Below are 17,420 nucleotides of genomic sequence, written 5' to 3' on the forward strand. Positions count from 1 at the left end.
TCAACCATGCTTCAACAGAATTATGTAAAAAAATAAACTCATGAAACAGGCATGGACAAAAATGATGGTACCCCTAACTTAATATTTTGTTGCGCAACCTTTTGAGGCAATCACTGCAATCAAACGCTTCCTGTAACTGTCAATGAGACATCTGCACCTCTCAGCAGGTATTTTGGCCCACTCCTCATGAGCAAACTGCTCCAGTTGTGTCCGGTTTGAAGGGTGCCTTTTCCAGACTGCATGTTTCAGCTCCTTCCAAAGATGCTCAATAGGATTGAGGTCAGGGCTCATAGAAGGCCACTTTAGAATAGTCCAATTTTTTCCTCTTAGCCATTCTTGGGTGTTTTTAGCGGTGTGTTTTGGGTCATTGTCCTGTTGCAAGACCCATGACCTGCGACTGAGACCAAGCTTTCTGACACTGGCTAGTACATTTCTCTCTAGAATTCCTTGATAGTCTTGAGATTTCATTGTACCCTGCACAGATTCAAGACACCCTGTGCCAGACGCAGCAAAGCAGCCCCAGAACATAACAGAGCCTCCTCCATGTTTCACAGTAGGGACAGTGTTCTTTTCTTGATATGCTTCATTTTTTCGTCTGTGAACATACAGCTGATGTGCCTTGGCAAAAACTTCGATTTTTGTCTCATCTGTCCACAGGACATTCTCCCAGAAGCTTTGTGGCTTGTCAACATGTAGTTTGGCATATTCCAGTCTTGCTTTTTTATGATTCGTTTTCAACAATGGTGTCCTCCTTGGTCGTCTCCCATGTAGTCCACTTTGGCTCAAACAACGACGGATGGTGCGATCTGACACTGATGTTCCTTGAGCATGAAGTTCACCTTGAATCTCTTTAGAAGTCTTTCTAGGCTCTTTTGTTACCATTCGGATTATCCGTCTCTTAGATTTGTCATCAATTTTCCTCCTGCGGCCACGTCCAGGGAGGTTGGCTACAGTCCCATGGATCTTAAACTTATGAATAATATGTGCAACTGTACTCACAGGAACATCTAGTTGCTTGGAGATGGTCTTATAGCCTTTACCTTTAACATGCTTGTCTATAATTTTCTTTCTGATCTCTTGAGACAGCTCTTTCCTTTGCTTCCTCTGGTCCATGTCGAGTGTGGTACACACCATATCACCAAACAACACAGTGATTACCTGGAGCCATATATATAGGCCCAATGGCTGATTACAAGGTTGTAGACACCTGTGATGCTAATTAGTGGACACACCTTGAATTAACATGTCCCTTTGGTCACATTATGTTCTGTGTTTTCTAGGGGTACCATCATTTTTGTCCATGCCTGTTTCATGAGTTTATTTTTTTACATAATTCTGTTGAAGCATGGTTGAAAAACAATGTCTGACTTTCATTGGTTAACATTTATAGAATTTTAATTTATTATTACTTTTGTCAGATTAAAGTTATTTCTGTGACCATTGTGACTTTTTCTTTCATTGACCAAAGGGTACCAACAATTTTGTCCACGTCTGTATACCACGTCATTCCATTCAGTTTGTATATATAGAGATTCCTGGAGGTATATAAACTCCAATTTAAATGTGCCTGTTTTCCATCTACAGGCCACATTTAGGTGCACCTGTGAGGCCTGGGCCATACCAGACAGTCTTGAGTGGGACTTGCAGACTCCTCCCTCCTCCCATTGCAAGCATGGATACATGTTGGAGGTAACTGGTGAGTTGTCTGTGAGTCGGCCTTATGCTCCTGTAATTTGCCCACTGGCTCCTGGTATTTGCCCACTGGCACAGGTAGGAGAGTGTTAGGCCCCGGGCTACTTGAGAAACCTTGTCGCGGTGCCCGGGCTTAGACATGTCCTACACCGTAGGACATGTTGACTAATCTCTCAATTTTAAAACCAGTTTGAGGATTTAGTAATACCGCAGAGTGCACCTGTCTTTTGCCATTTTGTTATATTGTTATATTGATTATCACATCCACACAATTGTTACCTTGTGTAGGATGTCTATTGTGGTACTTGTGGTTCGCTGCGGGCATCCTCCACCGTATGCATGTTTGCTGGGGATTGCCATTAGCAACGGGCCACAAGTGCAGGATTTGCTCCCCTATATATATGCACGACTGCATGTGGGTTTGAGCACCTCCTGCTATACCACGTCATTCCATTCAGTTTGTATATATAGAGATTCCTGGAGGTATATAAACTCCAATTTAAATGTGCCTGTTTTCCATCTACAGGCCACATTTAGGTGCACCTGTGAGGCCTGGGCCATACCAGACAGTCTTGAGTGGGACTTGCAGACTCCTCCCTCCTCCCATTGCAAGCATGGATACATGTTGGAGGTAACTGGTGAGTTGTCTGTGAGTCGGCCTTATGCTCCTGTAATTTGCCCACTGGCTCCTGGTATTTGCCCACTGGCACAGGTAGGAGAGTGTTAGGCCCCGGGCTACTTGAGAAACCTTGTCGCGGTGCCCGGGCTTAGACATGTCCTACACCGTAGGACATGTTGACTAATCTCTCAATTTTAAAACCAGTTTGAGGATTTAGTAATACCGCAGAGTGCACCTGTCTTTTGCCATTTTGTTATATTGTTATATTGATTATCACATCCACACAATTGTTACCTTGTGTAGGATGTCTATTGTGGTACTTGTGGTTCGCTGCGGGCATCCTCCACCGTATGCATGTTTGCTGGGGATTGCCATTAGCAACGGGCCACAAGTGCAGGATTTGCTCCCCTATATATATGCACGACTGCATGTGGGTTTGAGCACCTCCTGCTATACCACGTCATTCCATTCAGTTTGTATATAAAGTCTCATATTCCACTAACTTGTGTCAAAAAATAAAATCTCACATGAACTCACCATACCCCTCACGGAATCCAAATGCGTAAAACTTTTTAGACATTTATATTCCAGACTTCTTCTCACGCTTTAGGGCCCCTAAAATGCCAGGGCAGTATAAATACCCCACATGTGACCCCATTTCGGAAAGAATACACCCCAAGGTATTCCGTGAGGGGCATATTGAGTCCATGAAAGATTTAAATTTTTGTCCACAGTTAGCGAAAAAGGAGACTTTTTGAGAAAAAAATAAATAAAAAATTTCCGCTAACTTGTGCCAAAAAAAAAAAAAAATTGCTATGAACTTGCCATGCCCCTCATTGAATACCTTGGGGTGTCTTCTTTCCAAAAATGGGGTCACATGTGGGGTATTTATACTGCCCTGGCTTTTTAGAGGCCCTAAAGCGTGAAAAGAATCGCTGTACTCAGGAGAAGTTTGAGAATGTGTTTTGGGGTGTCATTTTACATATACCTATGCTGGGTGAGATAACTATCTTGGTCAAATGCCAACTTTGTATAAAAAAATGGGAAAAGTTGTCTTTTGCCGAGATATTTCTCTCACCCAGCATGGGTATATGTAAAATGACACCCCAAAACACATTCCCCAACTTCTCCTGAGTACGGCGATACCACATGTGTGACACTTTTTTGCAGCCTAGGTGGGCAAAGGGGCCCACATTCCAAAGAGCACCTTTCGGATTTCACCGGCCATTTTTTACACATTTTGATTTCAAACTACTTTGCACGCATTTGGGACCCTAAAATGCCAGGGCAGTATAACTACCCCACAAGTGACCCCATTTTGGAAAGAAGACACCCCGATGTATTTCATGATGGGCATAGTGAGTTTATGGAAGTTTTTATTTTTTGTCACAAGTTAGTGGAATATGAGACTTTGTAAGGAAAAAAATAAAATAAAAATATTCATAATTTTCCGCTAACTTGTGACAAAAAATAAAAAGTTCTATGAACTCACTATGCCCATCAGCGAATACTTTAGGGTGTCTACTTTCCGAAATGGGGTTATTTGTGGGGTTTTTCTACTGTCTGGGCATTGTAGAACCTCAGGAAACATGACAGGTGCTCAGAAAGTCAGAGCTGCTTCAAAAAGCGGAAATTCACATTTTTGTACCATAGTTTGTAAACGCTATAACTTTTACCCAAACCATTTCTTTTTTTTACCCAAACATTTTTTTTTTATCAAAGACATGTAGAACAATACATTTAGAGAAAAATTTATATATAGATGTCGTTTTTTTTGAAAAATTTTACAACTAAAAGTGAAAAATGTAATTTTTTTGCAAAAATTTCGGTAAATTTCAATTAATAACAAAAAAAGTAAAAATGTCAGCAGCAATGAAATACCACCAAATGAAAGCTCTATTAGTGAGAAGAAAAGGAGGTAAAATTCATTTGGGTGGTAAGTTGCATGACCGAGCAATAAACGGTGAAAGTAGTGTAGTGCAGAATTGTAAAAAGTGGTCTGGTCATTAAGGGTGTTTAAGCTAGGGAGGTTGAGGTGGTTAAGGGTTAGCTGAAGTTATTTATGAGTGCATTTTGACTCCTCCACCATACTTGAAGGGTGGCCTCTCAGACCACCCTCAAAAGCCGTGCCCTGCAGGTCAAGCTCAGACAGCACAATGCTGCTTTCTGAGCATGAGCTGTTAAAAAGGACATCCCTGCATCCACCCAGGCCTTGTGCCGGACGGAGGACAGGGGCTCAGGAATCCCGACTGTCTGGCCTAAAACCGGACCTCTGGCCACCCTACATGCTTGTGATGGGAAGTGTCTGCAGCATCAGGTCTCTGCCTCTCCTCTCCATCCCAGCTCCAACATCCCAGATACAAGCCTGCTTGAAGCCCTGCTGGGAGATTTGCAATGTCCTGTTCATGCAAAAGGTTGTACTGTGACATACACACTCACCCTACACAAGCACACACTCAGCATAACCACATAATTGACAGATATTCAGGACCCACTCAAGTCAATAAATCCCAGAAATAATCATGTATAAATACTTTATTATCATTATGTAACATATAGAAGACATAGACTGTAACTGTACAGATTAGAGGCGGGGGTGCAGGGTCCTGGCGGCCTCACAGAGGCACCTGGCTGTTGTACTGGATTCCGGGGACTTTGTGGTTGGCATTCACTATGGAGGGAGATACAAATAGACATCATACATCCGTTACCGCCGTGCTTACAGAGCTGTGCTGGAGACACAATGGCCGCCCTGCTGTCTTAATTACCTGTTACTACACTAAGTATTTAATCTCCAACTCAAGAAACATGGGTTATTAGTAAATAAAACAAGGGGAGGCCTGCAAGACTTACAAGAGAGTTCACTTGATTAAAGAAAATCTCCAACTCTAACATTATTTTATATTTTCTCACATGTTTCAAGATTGGTGTTTATTGTCAGTGAATGAAAACATTCTAGTTTACATCCAGAAGCTGTGTGGCTTTTTCCGCAGTTCCACTGCAAAAAATGCAACAAAAACAGTGTCAAAAACCACATATATTACAGTTTTTGCCACGGAAATGGCTGTGGATTTCATTCTCTCCATTGCAAAGGGTGAAATCTGCAGTGGAGATCCATAGCATAAATTGACATGCTGCACCACAGGTCAACTTACTCTGCGGTTTTCTCCTGCAATGTGTGCATGAGTTTTTTCAAATTCTCATGCACTTTGCTGGTACTGTACAATGCTGCGGATTTAGACCAGAACATCTGCAACGGCAAATTTACAGCATTTCAGCCATTGTGGACATAGCGTAAAGGCAGTTTTTTCAGCATTTTGCCCTTTCACCTGCAGTGAGCCCAATAGGAGCCGGAGCAGACGATGGAAGTGGTAGTAGCTCTAGCTGTTACAGTCAATCACAGTGGCTTTCCTCATACCATTGTTCCCTACAGCAGTGCAGTGAAAGGAGGGCACATCCTTTTTTCCCTCGGGGCACACCCTGGTTGTTGGGCTCCTGCCTGATAGAAGTTGGACTTCCTGTGATGTTAAGTGTTTGTATGGGTGCAAGGCAGGGCATGTAAAGTGCAATGGCCACTGTATCATGCAGGAGTCAGATAACTAGGCCAGAGTTAGAAAAATAAATTTCTCTTTTTACTCAAGTCCAAAATGACAGTTTTAGTATATCCAATTATAGCAGACACAGCTCCTACTCTCCTAGATAGCAGTGTATGGATTTAGGCAAGGGTGGGAGTTATGGCCATCTTCCCTCTCTATCTGTCTGAAGACACTTCTAATAGAATCTATGGTTGGTAACAGTACCTTGGCAATAATAATAGTGTCCACTGTGGGATACAGGGTTTTGAAGGCACCTCTGGCCAGGACCTGGCCAGGAGTGAAGAGTGTCCCTTACTTCAGCAAAGTCTGAATGGCCGTAGTAGCAGGTTGCCTTGCTGACTCCTATGCTTGGCCATGTAAAGTCTTAGTTTTCCAATCCTCTCCTTTGTCTTTCTCCTTCTCTTCTTCTGTAGATCATGTAGAGATCAGTGAGTCTCTGTAGGTTTTTGGGCCTCAGTAGAAGAAGCATAGGTCACTGCTTCCTTCCTCTTTAAATACTCACTCTCAACTCCCTAACTAAGCTGGGGACAGTTCCTAGATCATCACCCAACCTCCTGCAAGGGCCAAGCCAGGATTGTAAACCCTGGCTGTGCCATCCATACACATCGATACTGAGTACTGTACTTAATATGACAATGCATAACAGCATATTATATAATATATAACATGACACACAATTTTCAGCTACCCCTGCTTTGGGATACTGTATACAGTACATACTCCTCACCGCTCCTTTCCAGGTCACTGGGTCTGTTTGGCGATCTTCTGGCTCCTTATTTATTTACCTTCTAGGTGGCATTTGGAAGGGCTCACATTTGCCAGCAGTGACCTGCCACTGGGAACTGAGTCCAGTCATTGGCTGCAGCGTCACACGTGACTCCTTCTATACCCATCCAGAAATAAGCAAACAGGGCACCAGAAGATCACCGGAAGTAGCAAGGGCACTGGAACAGAACGGCAGGGAACAGATGAGTATGCTTTTTTCATTATGTTCTACACACTTTGGGGGCTAGGTAATATGGGCAAAATCATGTAATTCCCCTTTAAAATTTCTCACAGCTGAAGGTTTGTGACAATGTTATTCAGTCTACACAATCCTTTGTAAGATAACCAGCTTGGACTCCAATGACACCTGCACTGGTACACTAAACCAAACTATCAGGACACAAGAGAGATTTGCGCTGCTGATGTGTATAGCTGACAGAAGATTGTGTAGACTTGGATACAATTGAACCAAATCTTCAGCTGTGAGAAGCATTAAGACAGGGCAGGTTTTCAGCCTCAGAATGTTTTCATTCACTGACGGCATGCAGAGAAACCGCGAGACAATAAAACACACAGATAGTAGGAGATTTATCAAAAGTGGTGCAAAAAAAAAGAAACTGGCTTAGTTGCCCATAGCAACCAATCAGATTCCACGTTACATTTCTCAGAGCTTCTTTGGAGAATAAAAGGATCAATCTGATTGGTTGCAATGGGCAACTTAGCCAGTTTTCTTTTATACCACTTTTAGGAAGTCTCCCCCATAGTATATTATGAATTTTTATTTACAGGACACTGGCCCTTTAACCCCTGAGTGCTCAGTCATGTATAAAAAAGAACTGCTTATCTAGAGCTATGTAAATAAAGGCAATGTACCAGTAACCAGAACCTGGTCCTGACCTGGCGCAGCAGGGGCGGTTGTCTCCTCATTATTAGACCGGGATTTCGTGCTCTCCAGTGTCTGATCCGATGTTTCATTTTCTGGACAAAAGACACAATAAAAGAGACTCTGAGTCACAGAAAAGTTTATAAACCTTCACCACAGAACCTTCTGCCTCCTTACAGACACTGAAATGCAAAGGCCACAAAACCTGCCGGCCATAAAGCTTGTGGATAATTCATAGAGCGGGGGACACCTTGTCATCAGCCTATTGTGACCAGGAGCCTGAAGAATGGCAAGCAGCAGGTGTGCGCAGAGCGAGCCACACAGACATGGCCGGGCCATAGAATTCCCAGCTGCAGCCCCAACTCCACGTCTCATTCATTTTCACAAACTCGGCTCATTTGGCGATTGTGTCAGGTTGGTGAATTAAATTGAACGTTTTGTCCCTTAAAAAGGTGGAAATATAAACAGGCCTCGTCCATTAATTAATTAGAATCCCATTAGCGGAGCCAGGAGGGGCATGCCCGCACTGCATCGCTCATTACTCCACCTCATCCCTAAGACATTGTAGGGCTTTAAATGAGGGATTCTTAACGAGACCGTTTCTAAATTTTAAATGAAAGGGCAGAAAATCAGCGAAACGTTGTTAAGTGGAGGAAAGCAGTGTCTGGGAAAATGGCAACAATTAGTGCGACTGCATTATCTCTGCATTAAGTGCAGTTTATAGTGCAGATTGTAATTATGTGAACAAACGAGAAACTAATAAACAGAAATATTAGCAGTAATACAAAAGTATAATAACCACATGTGCATCAGATCTTTTGGGGGATCTCCTTTGCAGATTTCATAAAAAAAAATACAGGACAAAATAGTGGGTTTTCTAACGGAAACCTGACGGATCCCATTATAGTCAATGAGGTCCATCGGGTGATGTTGGTTACTATCACTTCAGCAAATCTGTTAAAGGGGTCTTCCAGGAGTACAACATTGAGAGCCTATCCTCAGTATGAGATTGGTAGGGGTACTGCACTGATATGATGTTTGAAGGGGCCACAGTGTTCCGGTGAGCGATGCAGACTCCTCACAGCATACCAAGAACAGAGCCATACAGCGTATGGTGGCAGTGCTTGATATTGCAGACCAGGCCCATTCACTTGAATGGGACCACAGAAATGATCCAGCAGGTAGTAAAAGGCACTTTAACAATGAAGGAATAAAAAATTCCAAAGGGTTGTTTCACCTCGAACCTCGGTGGCACGTTGCCACTCTTTATTCCTTCATTGTTAAAGGGGATATCTCACCTTGAATATCGGTAGCATATCGCTAGTCAGTTGTGTTGACACACTCAAATGTACAGGCAATGGATTCATTTAACAGTGTCCCTTTAAGGCCTTGCACCTAAAGTTCTGTACTACAGACTTATAGACAGTCGTGTTCCACCTTGTGGTGCAGAATACTGTGGTGCATCTTCCAATGGAAAATTTAACAATTTTATTTCCCTCTGACTTCTTGAAAAAAAAACTTAATCTGCTTCTGTGTAAAATAAGAAGCATATAGCGGCACAGTATGGCCCATAGTCTGCTAGCTGTATTATGGCTCTATGCAACTGAGTGAAACGCTATAATCGCACATACAGATGTAGCCGAGCTAAAATTGACTCTGATAACACGTCACAGTGTTATCTCGTGCCATCTTGTGACAAAAGCCATTGAAATACATTAAAAGAGTTAGTTAACCTTTTTGTGTAATTTTTTTACTTAACGCATTAACCATCAAGTTTAGCTCGGCTGCATCTGTACCACTTTCTATCAGCAGATGGCGCTGTTGTTATAATTACTAATACCCCTGGCTTTACTTTTAGGCCTCATGCACACAAACGTATTTTATTTCTGCGTCCACTCTGGGCTTTTTTTGCGCATAGGATGTGAACCCATTTATCCATATCCGTATGTCCGTTCTGTAGCCCCACAAAAAATATAGAACATGTCCTATTCTTGTCAGTTTTGCGGACAAGGAAAGGCATTGTTACGATCTGCAAAAAAAAAAAAAACGATGCATACAGTCGTGTGCATGTAGCCTTATTCTGTAGGGCTGGGGTGCACAACCTGCAGTTCCCAGAGCCATGGTTTGCGGCCTCTGTCCTGCTGGGCAGAAACACAGCTGATCCTGCGATCAGCTGTGTTCCTGCCGAGAGCGCCGCACAGTGAATGGACCACAGGTTTTGCTCCTGCACTGTAGCAAGGTCCCTGGCTATTAGTTTTATCAGCGCTTCTACCTTCTCCTCTATAAGTGCTCTGCAGTGTGGACCCGGCGATCACGTGATCGCTGGTTGTCTTGAGGGCAGAGGAGCGCAGGGTCAGCTCTGCCCTGCGTACAACCCCCCCCCCCTCCCCCCCAACAGCCTGGTTTCTGTATAACTGGGGGTCCTTTGGATGCTCCAATTACAGTGGAAATAGTACAAAACAAAAGTCACTTATTGTCTCCCAAAGGTCTTATAGTGACCTCTTGGGGACAAATTATGTGGTAGAAATATATATAAAAAAATAAGTTAAAAAGTTCTTGGAATTTTTTTTTAAACTAAATAAAAAATATAATAAAATATAAAGAAAAGAAAAGAGAAATAAAATATGTGGCACCAAAAAACTTAAAAAAATAAAAAAAAGTGCTAAATAAAAGAGTGTTCACTGTCCCGCAACATTTTTTTTATGACCCCTTGGGTGCCATATTATGTGGCAAAAATATATTTAAAAAAATAATAGAAAATTAAAAAATAAAAAATAAAATACAAAATAAAATAAAAAGGAAATTAAAAAATAATAAAATACAAAAAAAAAAAGGAAACGTGTTCATTGTCCTCCAACAGTTTTTTTATGACCTCTTGTGTCCCATATTATGTGGCAAAAATATATTTTAAAAAATAAGTAATAAACCAATTATAAAAAAAATAATGCAACAAAATATTAATAAAATACAAATAAAAGGAAAAAATAAAAAGGAAAAAGTGAAAAAAAAAGTGACGGTGTCCCCCAAGATCTTTTTATGACCTTTTTGGGGACATATTATGTAGCAGAAATATATAAAAAATTTAGTTAAAAAAAATGATAATTGTGGCAGTGATCACTTCTCACAAGTCACTTTGCACTCGCTTGTGTGATAGGCAGATGAGCGCCGATCAACATATTTTTTTTTGTGGCCCCTTGAAATAGAGCGATGTGACAATGCGGCCCCCAGACCAAAAAAAGGTTGTGCACCCCTGTTGTAGGGTTATGTATCTGGAATCATGCATCTGTAATATGTGGCAGCTTCAGACATCTCTGACCTTTCTTCCAGGAGTAATGGGCTTTTCTCAGCTTTAAGACGAACAGATACACAATGACCAGGAACACGAAAAGCATGACAGATACAAGTGCCAGGATGAGGGAGCGGTAAGATTCCCTCTTGAAAGATTCCATATCTGAAAAACAAGAGCAGAAGTCTCAGCACCTTGGTACCTGAAGAAGAGGGGTACTCAAATATTACACCAAGGTTATTAAACAGTAACTGTCGTTTTAAAATGTTTAATATTTTATACTGGCATGTCAAAATTTTTAGTAGAGACAAAGAGGGTCATTTACTATACTGAAATCTGCCTAAATTAGGCGCATTTCGGGCGCAGATGGCGTCGCAGCTGTTATTTGCGGCGCTATCTCTGACTTTGCCCCGCTCATGCCAGATTTAAAATTGTAGTAGGGGAAGGGGAGGGGCCGGCAAGAAGCTGTCATACATTTAGAACTCAAAGGTAAACATAGCGCAGCACTCAGCTCCAGCTCCGCTGCAACGGGACACTATAGTCACGGAATATGGAGAGACTCCCAGCAGCGTGTTTCAGATTCTTCAAAGATTTTAATACATTCTTCAGAAATAACACAAGTAGGACGCTCTTCAGCCCGTCCTGGCCATCATCAACTAATAGTTGATGAAGGCCAGAATGGGCCGAAATGCATCCTACTTGTGTTATTTCTGAAGAATGAAATAAAATCTTTGAAGAATCTGAAACATGCTGCTGGGAGTCTCTCCATATTCCGTTACATTTAGAACCGGGCTCGACTTTTTTTTCCGTCCTGCATAATGGAAACCAGATGGATCCGTTATGCTTGCCCAAAGACTTCTATTAGGATGGAGCAAAACGGAATGCCTCTTAAAGGCTTCCGTTTTGCATTCCATCTGGGCAATCTGTTATAAACGGAACCTATAACGGAATTCCATAATGCCAGTGCGAACCCACCCTAAGGATGTAATGTCATTTGTAGCACACATTGAACACCATAATTAGTGTTGAGCGAAACAAAGCATTCGAATTCCATCTGAAGTTTAGGAAAACTTGGATTCCAAACAAATCTAAATTCCCTCGCACTTCGTAGCAACAAATCAGGATTTCCTACAATGGCAGCTGCACGTGTTACAAAGCGAAATTAAGGGTAGAGGAGACAAGCTTGGGAATGCAAGATCACCCATAATGCTGTGCAGCCAGCCATCACCTATGATGTCACAGCCCTATAAAACCCTCATCCCGTGCGGTCTCCGCCATTGTTCTGTGAGCTGAGGATAGGGAGAGACGTGACAAGCGCTAATGCGCTACAGACAGTGTCGCTGAAAATGATTAATAGAAGAATATTGGAGTGGGAGATGCAGGGAGATTTATTCTGAGTCAGTTTTGTTTATTTAGTTCTACATTTATCTATTCCTACATCAGCCATAAACTAAGATATGTAATTCAATACCAATAAGATGGAAGCCTTTATTATTCCACTGCCAGAGTGCCAACCAGTAACATCCAGTCTGCACCCCTTAGGGGGGCCAGGTCTTAATGATGAATAATCTCATCTTTTGCTGCAGAGAGAGGAGGAGCTGGATGTTCCTGATGCCATATTCTCATCGATATTAGATGATGTGGAAAAGGAGGAAAAGCAGATGGCAGAAGAAGGGCTCCCACCTGTAGGGCAGGAGAGCGCTGGGCTTGGAGAAGTGGGTATGCCAGAGCTGATTAATATTCTGTGTTTATTGTCAAATAACCTGCAGGAGATTGCAGGCAAAAAGAGCAATAATATGCATATTGTGTCCCCACCTACCCAGCCAAACCCCATACCAGCACCAGACCTGTTTAAAGACGCATTAAAGGTGCCACGCGGCCATTTATAATGAAGAAGGACTAAACAGTGCGGTCTTCTTTATTAAATGAAAGGCAGCTGCTGGCTTATTGCCTGCTCGGTTCTTCCTTGCAGCTTGGCCGCAACCCGCTATTAGTGTTCCGTGTGGCTGTACCCTAAGGTAGAGTGGCCCTGGTATACCAAACTTATAGTGATTCGTAATAAATTAATTCGGAACGAACTGAATTTCTTGGTGAACGTCTGCAAAGTTGCCAAATCCTATTTTTGAAAACTTTACTCATCTCTAGGCCAGGGGCATAACTACTATAGCGGCAGACCATGCGACTGCTATGGGGCCCAGGGCAAGAGGGGGCCCAGTTGGAATGATCCCCTCTTCTACTGGGGGTGAAAACTTTGTCAGGACTCTGCTGTCTAAATGAACAACTTTTAGTAAATGAGGCAGTAAAAAAAATGGCCCAAGGGTCATTGAAAGGGGTTTAGGCGGAAACCCTGTCCTGTGTGGGGGGCCTGCTTTGATCTTTGCTGTGGGGACCATACTTCTCTATGTACGCCACTGCTCTAGGCATAATATCAAAACCCAAAAAACATTGTCGGAATTGCGTTTTTTTTTTTTTCATTTTTACCTCACAAAGATAATTTTTTTCCATATTTCAATTGAAGATATGGTAAAGTAAATGGTGCCATTAAAAAATGCATCTTGTTCCGTACAAAATAAACCATCATATGGCATTATGAACGGAAAATGAAAAAAGTGATGGCTGTTATCTGATAGTTACATTTCATGACTAGAGAATAGCAAAACTGATGTATTGTAGTCAAGACCTTATGGAGTCACTTAACTTTCCCAAAGCCTAGAATGGCACAGAAACCTCATCAATTCATTACTGAAGTCAAATTTGCCATTCTGGACCATAAAAAAGCTGTGAGGATAGTCATATTGGTTGTCACAAAGCTTTCTGGAAAGCAGATAAAACCATGAAACAGCAGAACTAGCACTCCATGGGATTTTGGCCACCTACCATAGTCTGTGACGTTATTAGAATTTCCTGTTATGGTGACATCAATAACCAGCGAGGAGTTCTCCTCAGGGAATGAAGTAGGTGTCACAATTTCTAAAAAGATTCAAATTACCATTAAAACAAGAACTGACACAGAGAACATACTGTCCCCTTCCACACATGGTCATCAATATGACACTCTGAAATACTCTGCGCTGCCGGAGAGCCTTGCTTCAGTCTATGACCTCCCACTGAACTCCATTCTTTCGCCTCATATTATGACCCTGTCACATACAACCCTGTCCTTCCTAACAGCATCACATGAATACTGTCTTGATATATCACTGCTGAAACACTTTGTGCTGCAGTGTCTCTTCTACTGATTTGATCGGTCAGAGTTTAAGCAGTCTCTATATTAGTAGTTTGAAAGGAGACATTACCTGCAGTTACACTTCCATTGACTCTGTCTGTTGTGTTCTCCTCTGTGTTTTCAGCAGCTGTAAGGTTTCCTATAAAATAATACATAATTATAGACTGAGATTTTAGGTCAATAAATAGCAGAAAATCCCCTGTAATTGACCCCTGAGCATTTTACCAGTCGATGACACTTCTTCATTGCTCGCACTTGTTAGGTTTACATCAGTTGTATCTAGAATTGATGAGGACGTTCCTTGTACTGGAAAAATATAAAAATAGCAAAAAGTAATAAATAGTACAAAAAAAGTTAAACATAAACATAAAATAGCCAAACAAACAATAACACATAAAAAGTTCAGGAGGGAGAGTGTGAGAAATTGACAAGACGATTAAGTGTGAGAGACAGGAGGAGAAGAGAAGTGAAAGGATGAAGAGAAAGAGGAGAGGCAAACAGTGAAGGAATGAGAATGGGAAGCAAGAGATAAGCTGGTAGAATGGGAAGCAAAAGAGGAGCAAGAAGAGATAAGGAAAAGCAAGAGAAGAGGTGGTAGAGGGGTAGCAGAAGAGGAGTAAGAACACAGAGAGTAGGAGAAGGAGAAGAGGAGGAGCAAGAGAAGAAACCTGCAGTAGAGGAATAAGAAAAGAAGAACGGCAAGACAAGAGGGAGTGGAGGGGCAACAGGGGAGAAGCAAGCCAAGAGCTTGTGAAGGAGCACAGGAAAGAAGAGGATGAAAATCGAGAGAGGGAAATGGAGGAGGAGTAAGAGGAAAAGTAGAGGAGAGGGGTGGAGGGGTAGCAGCAGAGGAGCAAACAAAGAGTTGGTGGAGAAAAGAAAAGAGAAGTCAGAGTAGAGGAGGAAGAGAAGAGTAGGAAAAGTCCCCATAATTGATGGTATTTTACTGGTGAATGATGCTTTGTTTGTGTAACGCCCCAGAGAGGCATTACCACCTTTGCGCCTCGCCACTATCTCCTATGGTTAACTACGTGTCATTCTGTGTATTAATTTCCAGGTCCCATACAATGTGCATGTCTATTTCCATGCAACTGTTATGTTAACATGTAATATGCCTGGCTCACCAGCAGGTGGTGCAATAAATGGCAGAGCTATTTTACCTAGAATGGAACTCTTCTTTCCATTCTAGCTCTCTCTAAGAGAGGGAGGGACTAGCTAGTGAGAAGTTAGTTCAGCTTACCCCCTGCTAGGGGAAGGCAGCAGCAGCCCGTCCCTGTTGGATGAGCCTTGCCTAGGTCAGCTTGAGCACCTTCAGCTCAGCTGGATATGGAGGCCAAAGCCTGAAGCCTCTGAAGCCAGGAGTAAAGTGTTCCCTGGATAAAGCTAGAGACAGACCAGACTACCAAGTTAAGTACAGCCTAAAGCAGAAGCTAAGTCCTATAGCTAGCCTGTTAGCACAGCAGAGCCAGAGAGCAACTGACGTAGCAGAAAGGAGTTTGTCTGCCACAGTTAATGCCAAAGCCTGCTGGAAACCAAGACGAAGCCTGTAAACTGTTTGGAGAAACATTTATTGAAAGTAAAGCTGTTATCAACTTCATCACAAGGTCTGGACTCAATTTATTTAATCATCCCCTTCATCACCTATCCCTTTTTCTGCATCAGAGCCAATGCCTGGGGTTCCAGCGTATACAGGTAGGAGCACCGTGACACGTGCACAACACCTTAAGGGACATTTGGGCCACCCTACACCACTCTGGCATTCCTACACCTGGGTATCATATACTACCACAGTATCACTAAAAGGGGCCCTGTGCCCTTGTTGCTTCACTGCAACTGGTGTCACGACAAAACAAGTAACTTTTTCCCCCTTAAAGAGACCCCTAGCAAAGCCGGGGGTTTTCATTAGTAGTATCTGGAACTGATAAGGACATTTCTTGTACTACAAATAGCAAAAAGCAATATAGCAAAAAGCAATAAACACTAAAAAAGTTTAAAATAAAAATAAAAAGTTTGGAAAGCAAGATTAAGAGGAAGGGTAGAGGAAAGATGGTGGAGGGCCAGCAGAAGAGGAACAAGCAAAGTACTGGTGGAGAAGCAGAGGAAAGATAAGCAACAAGGAGATGAGCCGCAAGAGAAGAGTATGATATGCGAGAGGAAAATAAATGGGGCAAGAGTAGAGGAGGGGTAAGAGGAGAAGTGGTGGAGGGACATTAAAAAAAAAGAGCAAAGGAGGAGGAGAGGCAAGAGAAGAAGAGGAAGATCTGAAGAAAAGGAGCAGCAGAGCAAAAGGAGGAAGAGCTGAAGGAAAGGAGGAGCAGGAGGAGCAAACGAAGAGACAAGCAGGGAAGGAGCAGCAGAGGAGGAGCAAACAAAGAGCTAGTAGAGAAACAGAGGACAAGCATGGGAAGCAAGAGAAGAGGAGGAATGAGAGGAAATCGTGGAGGGGCAACAGAGGAGGAGGATCATGAGGAGCAAGAAAAGAGTTGGCAAAGGACAGAAGGGGAGCAGGAAGACAGAGTGGAGGAGGAGTAAGAGAAGAAGTGGTAGAAGGGCAGCAGAAGAGGAACAAGAGAAGAGGGGGTGGAGGGGCAGCAAAGGAGGAGGAGCAAGAGGTACCAAGAGCAACAAATAAAAAAGAAAAAGAGGAAGAGAAGAGTAAAAGACATTAGTGGAGGAGCAGCAAAGGAGGAGCAAAAGTAGAGGAGGAGAAGCAGAAAGAGAGGAAGAGGAGTATGTGCAGAAGAAGCAAGAGGAGAGTAGGAAGAAGAGAAGGAAAGATTGGATTCTGATTCTTTACCTCTTGTTTCATCTTCCCTCTTTATTCCTGATGTCTTCACATTGTGTGTTGTGTATTCCTCTACAGATGTAGTCGATATTACAGCACCTAAAATACAATTACATGGTGTGCTATCTGCATTTTTTGTGGCCCTATTGAAATGAATTGGTTCCGCATCCGATCTGCAGAAAATGCGGATTGGATGCAGACCAAAAATATGGTCATGTGAATGGGGCATTCACATCTGAACCCATAATACAGCCTAATTTATAATGGAAAGGAAGCTTGCCCTGAAACACCCAGTGCAAAGGGTGAAAGCATGTTTCCTACAACAGGTGACTGTATAAAATCACCTGATCAAGCTTTGTGCAGACACTGAACAAGCAGAAATTGGAAAGGAAAGCAAATTAAATAAGTAAGACATTTATTTGTAAAATCTGATGAATTAATATTTAGCTGTGGAATGTAACGACGGACAAGTCTAATTATATTTAGTTATCACATTTGTGTCTGAGTTGCAGCTCCAGCTGAATCCTCCCCAGCAGTAATCCCTCCTGGTCATCTGTAACGTAATGCT

The 17,420-nt window shown here is 42.4% G+C and overlaps 1 protein-coding gene and 1 long non-coding RNA gene across 3 annotated transcripts in view; one reads left to right on the forward strand and one right to left on the reverse strand.

Annotated features, from left to right (window-relative positions):
* Window positions 1-4,831: 4,831 nt before the first annotated feature.
* Window positions 4,832-17,420, reverse strand: part of CRTAM (cytotoxic and regulatory T cell molecule) — a 33,959-nt gene continuing 21,370 nt past the window's right edge. Inside the window, exons 7-13 of one of the 2 annotated variants that reach the window (XM_044281956.1) lie at window positions 16,865-16,951; window positions 14,293-14,373; window positions 14,138-14,206; window positions 13,719-13,811; window positions 10,872-11,006; window positions 7,570-7,650; window positions 4,832-4,982 (exon numbers count right to left, since the gene is read on the reverse strand). In XM_044281956.1, coding sequence (XP_044137891.1) covers window positions 4,927-4,982; window positions 7,570-7,650; window positions 10,872-11,006; window positions 13,719-13,811; window positions 14,138-14,206; window positions 14,293-14,373; window positions 16,865-16,951 — 602 coding nt within the window. In that variant the 3' untranslated portion in view covers window positions 4,832-4,926. Of the gene's footprint in view, window positions 4,983-7,545; window positions 7,651-10,871; window positions 11,007-13,718; window positions 13,812-14,137; window positions 14,207-14,292; window positions 14,374-16,864; window positions 16,952-17,420 lie in introns of both variants that reach the window. The other variant, XM_044281955.1, reaches the window with a different exon arrangement.
* Window positions 4,998-10,999, forward strand: LOC122928766. The gene is made up of 3 exons (XR_006387928.1): window positions 4,998-6,879; window positions 7,735-7,969; window positions 10,883-10,999. It is a non-coding gene; the product is annotated as an uncharacterized LOC122928766 (long non-coding RNA).

This window comes from Bufo gargarizans, chromosome 2 (genome assembly GCF_014858855.1).
Source record: "Bufo gargarizans isolate SCDJY-AF-19 chromosome 2, ASM1485885v1, whole genome shotgun sequence".
Classification (NCBI taxonomy): domain Eukaryota; kingdom Metazoa; phylum Chordata; class Amphibia; order Anura; family Bufonidae; genus Bufo; species Bufo gargarizans.